This window comes from Morone saxatilis, unplaced genomic scaffold (genome assembly GCF_004916995.1).
Source record: "Morone saxatilis isolate NCDOM2014 unplaced genomic scaffold, NCSU_SB_2.0 Contig12, whole genome shotgun sequence".
NCBI lineage: Eukaryota > Metazoa > Chordata > Actinopteri > Moronidae > Morone > Morone saxatilis.
The window spans coordinates 27,226,995-27,233,511 of record NW_023339674.1 but is presented as its reverse complement, the minus strand read 5'-3'; the positions used below and the strand labels follow the sequence as shown (position 1 = coordinate 27,233,511).

The window sequence follows — 6,517 nt, the reverse complement described above, 5'->3', positions numbered from 1 at the left end:
GCCATTAAAGGTCACAGTTTGTAGCCCCTCCAAGGACGAAAAAAGTTTTGGGCACCCCTCGCTACTAGAGTTACCGACCAAAAAACCCCAAAAGGGACAAACCCCCCCCCAAAACAACTGACCATTCACTAAGCCCAACCTGCCCCTTTAGTTACTGCTTGCCTATACCCATAAAGCTTATCCCATGTCATAGCAGCTGGGGCACACTCATGCCCCAGTTTCTTTCTACCAAATGGGATGGCAATCGGTTCATTTGACCATTTAAAACTTACCAGTAATTTGTTTTTTAAAACAATGATCTCAGATTTTTAGGGCAGATAGAAAATCCAAAAGCAGCTTTTCATTTCTCAGTTGACGGACTTGATATTGATATGGACGTAAGAATGACCCACTTTCACTGGTCAGGCTTTCTGTTTCTAGCTGTAGCTTAGCTACTAAAACATTAACCTGTAGTTGTTTGGAAACCACCCCTAGCTGACTTTTTAATGTTTCTTCATTGAACTCTTTGGTCGAAAATGATAAACCACATTTGCCGGTCTAAATATTCCTTCATTTGATGGGTACATACATGATATCATGCCCAGCTCTCATCTAATTGCTAACTATAACTTATGTAAAAAGACTGGAGGCTAAAGCTTAGAGTCCTAGGTAAAAGGTCATTAAATCTTTAATAAATTGATGAAACAATTAGAATACTGGAAATAAAAGAGCCGACCGTACGCTCTAATATTTAGAGGGAAATAAAATCTAGCCCTCCAGTATTATAGTAAAGGCATGGGATGGGAAAATGTAGCTTTAAAACTATTTCCCTCCTTAGTTTCTAGATAACGTAATACAGTTCATTACCGAATAAGCTCAGAACGGTCAGATTTATGCTTTATTTTAACGTATTTTAAAACATGGGTTTCCACTTCTTACATGAGGATAACTTTGGAGGGATGAGGACAAATTTATAATTACACAAAAGTATCTCAGTTAAACTTCCCCAACCCAATACAGAGGCCGCAGTACTGATCTGCTAACGTATACCTTAAACTGGAGATAAAGCGGGGTTAAGCAGCACCAAACTAGTGCTTACACCGGGCTCCAATGCTATGTCTCAGTCCTGAACGCGTTTTTTCAACCAACCTTTAACCCTGCCAAAATAATAAAGTAGCCTAATGATGTGCCTACCTCACTTTGGAGCCGGTATAAAATAGGGTAACTACTAGCCAGGGGCATGCTAACGTTAGCATCAGGTGTATTTTTCTTGAGCCAGAAAACACGCAGTTATGACATTTCTTAAACCTTTGCTTCTTTTTGGCTTGTGAAAAGCCTTGAGAGGGACATTACAGAGCCCCTGCAGATAAGACAGGAGGGAAATTATTTCTTTGTGAAGGAAGGGAGCACAATAAAATTAGAGGTACTGTGGTGGACGGAAAGGAAAGAAGGAAGGAAAGCTGACAGAAACCAGGGAGAAACGGAAGAAAATGGAAGCGGCCAGTGGGATGATCCTCACTCAACATACTGCACTGAAACACAAAGTTTAACGGCCCCAAACTCGCTGGCCTAACCAACTTATATTATTACATGGTTTCATTTTGTGCTTAACTTTAATGAACAAACAGTTATTACATTTCTGGACTGATATTCAGTTGGGCCTGAACGTTTTTCAAATGAATACAGCTCACAGAAGCTGAAATCCGTATCATAGATCACCTCACTTTTAGTAGCCTTTTTGATGAATTACAGATAGCTGGGAGCAAAAGTGTTAATGGTGTTGCATTGCTTTCTTCAAGCGTATTTGTTTGCCTTAACAGTGAACTCTCAATCAAGCCCATCAGCTTGAGTATTGGGTCATCAGCAGCACGTAGAGCAGGTTGATCTCATGCATGTGTCCCAGTTAGGACATGCCCTGGCTCTGGCCGGATAACTGGACGTTGTGGCGATTTTGGGGATGGGGGGTGATGGAGTCCCTCCCGAGCTGTATGGAGGAAGGCTGTTTTCCCGTAGTGCATGATGGAGGATGTAGTCGTAGGAGCTGTTGAGGTTGCTTGGTAGCCTGCTTGTAGAAAGTTGTAGGCCATCTGGCGGGTCAATGTTCTCCCAGGTTTGATTCCTGACGTAGTTGTCGCGGTCGCTCCTGATGTGCTCGGTGCTGGAAGCCAAGAGCGTGGTTGATCTCGTGCTGGATGATGCCCGTGGTAGAAGGCAGCTGTCTGTTGAGAGAGAGGGACCTGTCCCGCCTCCCGTTTTTGCCCAGAGCGGAGAAAAACATCCGGTTGTCTGCTCTCAACGGCCTTGATGTAGTCGTACTCGGTTCTTGACGGGGACTAAAACGGGGACGCAGGTGTGTTGTGGAAAGGACTTCATGGCGTTAGTCCTGCCTTTCCAAGCTGGTGAACTCACTGCTCACGGTGAAGGGGATCATCACCAGGCCGTTGGATGCTTTCTTCCAGAAACAGCTCTGGGACAAGCACATCATGGCGTTTCTGGTTCTGGGAGCCAACAAGTCTCCTTCCAGCAGCATCTCATTGGTGGCATTGTTGGAGGTCAGAATCCTGGTGGTGATGTCGACAGTGTCGTCTTCGTCCATTTGGACCTCCGGAACACTTCCTTCCTCCGTGAGAGGATGTGCCTGAGAGAGGCCGAGCAGGAGCAGCAGCAGCAGACTGACAGAGGGAGTCATATTCAGGGTGGGTCTGGTAGCTGTGGACAGACTCCTTGAAGTTTGATGTCTCACTGAGTTCAGTCCAGGCTCTTTATACTCTCCTCTACAGGTGTGTCTGCATGAGGATTATGGGTTGGGGTCCACACTGCTAGGCCTAAATAAACCTCTTCAGGCAGGACTCCACAGACAAACCTACTACTTCAACATGGTTTGTTATCTCTGGTGGTTGGATGGATGAACAGTTAGTTTACTTGGTCAGACATGTTTATATAGACATCTTAAATTGTCTTCAGGCAAAAGAGTTCATGGTATCTATTGGTATCTATGTGATACCAACTTTGGCTTTTATTTTCTGATTTGGAAAGTGAATAAACTAGAGCTGAACGATAAATCAATTCATATCATAACTACAATTTCAGAGATAGATTTATTGAAGCCAATAGTTGCATCGTGTCTGCAACATAAATGTGACGTTAATTCTCTGAGTGGGACAAACAACTCTGTTGTTTCATGAAACAATTTAGACACAAAACACTCTAAAACATTTTTACCAGATGAAGGTTTAAGGACCTTTGTGCACTACAACATGGTTTTAAGTATGTACGATCCCTAATTATTATTTTTCAATATCTGAGCACGGTGGGAGAGGGACACTGTGCAGGAAGTCACTCAATTAAGGGAACATGGGATCCTAGTACCAGTTTGCATCCTAACAATACAATACAACAGGTCTTTGCTTTTGGCACCATAGCCCACCATTAAGTCACAGTTGTAGCCCTCCAAGAGAAAAAGTTTGGGCACCCCTGTACTAGAGGGTACGGACCAAAAAACCCCAAAAGACAAACCCCCCCAAAACAACTGACCATTCACTAAGCCCAACCTCCCTTAGTTACTGTTGCTATACCCATAAAGCTATCCAGTCTAGCACTGCACATATGCAGTTTACAATGATGGCAATGGTTCATTTGACCATTTAAAACTTACAGTAAGTTTTAAAACAATGGATCTCAGATTTTAGGCAGAAGAAAACAAAAGCAGCTTTTCATTCTCAGTTGACGACTTGATTTGAATGACGTAAATGACCACTTTCACTGGCAGCTTTTGTTTAGCTGTAGCTAGCTAGCTAAATAACATTAACTCTGTGAGTTGTTTGGAAACTCCACCCCTAGCTGACTTTTTAATGTTTCTCATTGACTCTTGTGAAAATGAGAAACCAGCATTTGCGTCTAAAATATTCCTTCATTTGATGGCTACATACATGATATCATGCCAGCTCTGCACTATGTAACTATGTAAATAAGACTGAGGCTAAAGCTTAGAGGTCCTAGGTAAAAGGTCATTATCTTAATAAATTGATGAAACATTTAGAATACATGGAAATAAAAGAGCACCGTCGCTCTAATATTAGAGGGTAACTATCTAGCTCCAGTATTATAGTAAAGCATGAGGGAAAATGTAGTTTAAAACTATTTCCCTCTTAGTCTAGATACACGTAATACATTTCATTACCGAATAAGTCAGAGGTCAGATTTATGCTTTATTGTAAGTATTTTAAAACATGGTTTCACTTTTACATGAGAATAAACTTTGAGGATGAGGACAAATTTATAATTTACACAAAGTCATCTCAGTTAAACTTCCCCAAACCCAATACAGAGCAGTACTGATCTGCTAACGTTACCTTAAACTGGGATAAAGCGGTAAGCAGCATCCAAGACTAGTGTTACACCGGCTCCAATGTATGTCTCAGTCCTGAACGGGCCTTTTTTCTAACCCAACCTTTAACCCTGCAAAATAATAAAGTAGCTAATGATGTGCTACCTCACTTGGAGGTAAAAATAGGTAACTACTTAGCCAGGCATGCTAACGTTAGCATCAGTGTATTTTTTGAGCAGAAAAACACGCAGTTATACATTTCTTAAACCTTTGTTCTTTTTGGTTGTGGAAAAGCCTTGAGAGGGACATTACAGAGCTGCAGATAGACAGGAGTGAAATTATTTCTTTGTGAAGAAGGAGCACAATAAATTAGAGGTACTGTGTGGACGGAAAGGAAAGAAGGAAGGAAAGCTGACAGAAACCAGGGAGAAACAAAGAAAATGAAGGCCAGTGGATGATCTCACTCAACATACTGCACTGAAAAACACAAAGTTTAACTGCCAAACTGCTGCTAACCAACTTTATTTTAATGGTTTCATTTTGTGTTAACTTTAATACAAACAGTTTTTACATTTCTGACTGATATTCAGTTGCCTGAACGTTTTCAAAGAATACAGTCACAGAAGCTGAAATCCGTATCATAGATCACCTCACTTTTAGTAGCTTTTGATGAATTACAGATAGCTGGAGCAAAGTGTTAATGTGTTGCATTGTGCTTCAAGCGTATTTGTTTGCTTAACAGTGAACTCTCAATCAAGCATCAGTAGTATTGTCATCAGCAGCCGTAGAGCAGGTTGATCCTCATGATGTCCCAGTAGGACATGCCCTGGCTCTGGCCGATCTGGACGTTGGCATTGGGGATGGGGGTGATGGAGTCCCTGCCGAGCTGGATGGAGAAGGCTGTTTTCCCGTAGTGCATGATGGAGGAGTAGTCGTAGGGAGTGTTGAGGTTGTTGGTAGCCTGCTTGTAGAAGTTGTAGGCCATCTGCGGGTCAATGTTCTCCCAGTTGATCCTGACGTAGTTGTCGCGGTCGCTCCTGATGTGCTCGTGCTGGAAGCCCAGAGCGTGGTTGATCTCGTGCTGGATGATGCCGTGGTAGAGGCAGCCCTGTCTGTTGAGAGAGAGGACCTGTCCGCCTCCCGTTTTGCCCAGAGCGGAGAAACATCCGGGCGGGGCAGGTGTGAGAAGAGAATAATTGATAGGAATGTAGTGGAGGAGCTGACCCGACATACTTGAAGGGGACCATGGGTTTTGTAAGTGCGAAAACGGTCCTACAAAAGCTCTTCATCTGGTAAACGCTTTTAGGAGTGTTTGTGTCTAAATTTCATGAAAGAACAGAGTTGTTGTCCCACCAGAGACATTACGTCAGACTAGGCTTCAGACACGAGGAACAACATCTCCGGTTCAACTTAGAACATCTTATGCTCGAAAATTGTCAGTATGATGATGAATGATTATCGTCAGCTTCTAGTTTAGAACTTCCAAACAGGAAAATAAAAGCAAGGGTGGATACATGGGGGGGGGAGAGGCGGGGGTGCGGGTGGGGGGGGGGCGCGGGAGGTGCTTGCCGAAGAAATTTAGATGGGCTATATGAAACATGGTTGCGGACCAGAGTAAACAGATTACACCAATCCACCACCAGAGAATAACAAGCATGTTTGAAGTGTAGGTTGCGGTGGGAGTAGGTGCCTGAGAAGTTAGATACTTTCTTAGCCCGCATGTGGACCCCACCGATAACCTCATGGCAGAGTCACACTGTAGAGGAGGTATATAAGAGCTGGACGAACTCAGTGAACTCGAAGTCAAGGGTCTGTCATACAGACCCACGCTGATAGGACTCCTGATCAGTCTGCTGCTTTGCTGCTCCTGCTAAAGCCTCTCAGAAGCATCTTTTTTTTCATTCACGGAGGAAGGAGGTGTTCGGACGTCCAGATGGACAGAAGGACCTTACATCACCCACAAGGATTCCTGACTCACAATGTCCCCAATGAGAGCGCTGGAAGGGATTTGTCTCCAAACTAGAATCGCCATGATGTGCTGTCAGGAGCTGTTTCTGCAAGGAAGAGCATCCACGCCCTCTCGCATTGCATCCCTTCACCGGTGGCAGAGGGGAGGGGGAGCGTCGACTACGCTGAAGCTCTTCACAACAGCACCTGCGCCGTTTCGTCCCCCGTCAAACGACTACGAGTTAACATCACGTCGGAGCGACC

General features: G+C 43.9%; 1 protein-coding gene and 1 pseudogene across 1 annotated transcript; both read right to left on the bottom strand.

The window, feature by feature from the left end:
• Nucleotides 1-1,882: 1,882 nt before the first annotated feature.
• Nucleotides 1,883-3,019, bottom strand: LOC118321554 (annotated as a pseudogene).
• A 2,062-nt stretch (nucleotides 3,020-5,081) lies between these two features.
• LOC118321460 (high choriolytic enzyme 1-like) lies at nucleotides 5,082-5,537 on the bottom strand. Its single transcript, XM_035652780.1, has one exon. It carries the CDS (start codon nucleotides 5,535-5,537, stop codon nucleotides 5,082-5,084), a length of 456 nt encoding a protein of 151 aa, XP_035508673.1.
• Between the last annotated feature and the right edge of the window lie 980 nt (nucleotides 5,538-6,517).

What these genes read in the sequence shown, in the direction of transcription:
- LOC118321460 (XM_035652780.1), bottom strand. Translation starts at nt 5,537, where the DNA reads ATGTCGGGTCAGCTCCTCCACTACATTCCTATCAATTATTCTCTTCTC.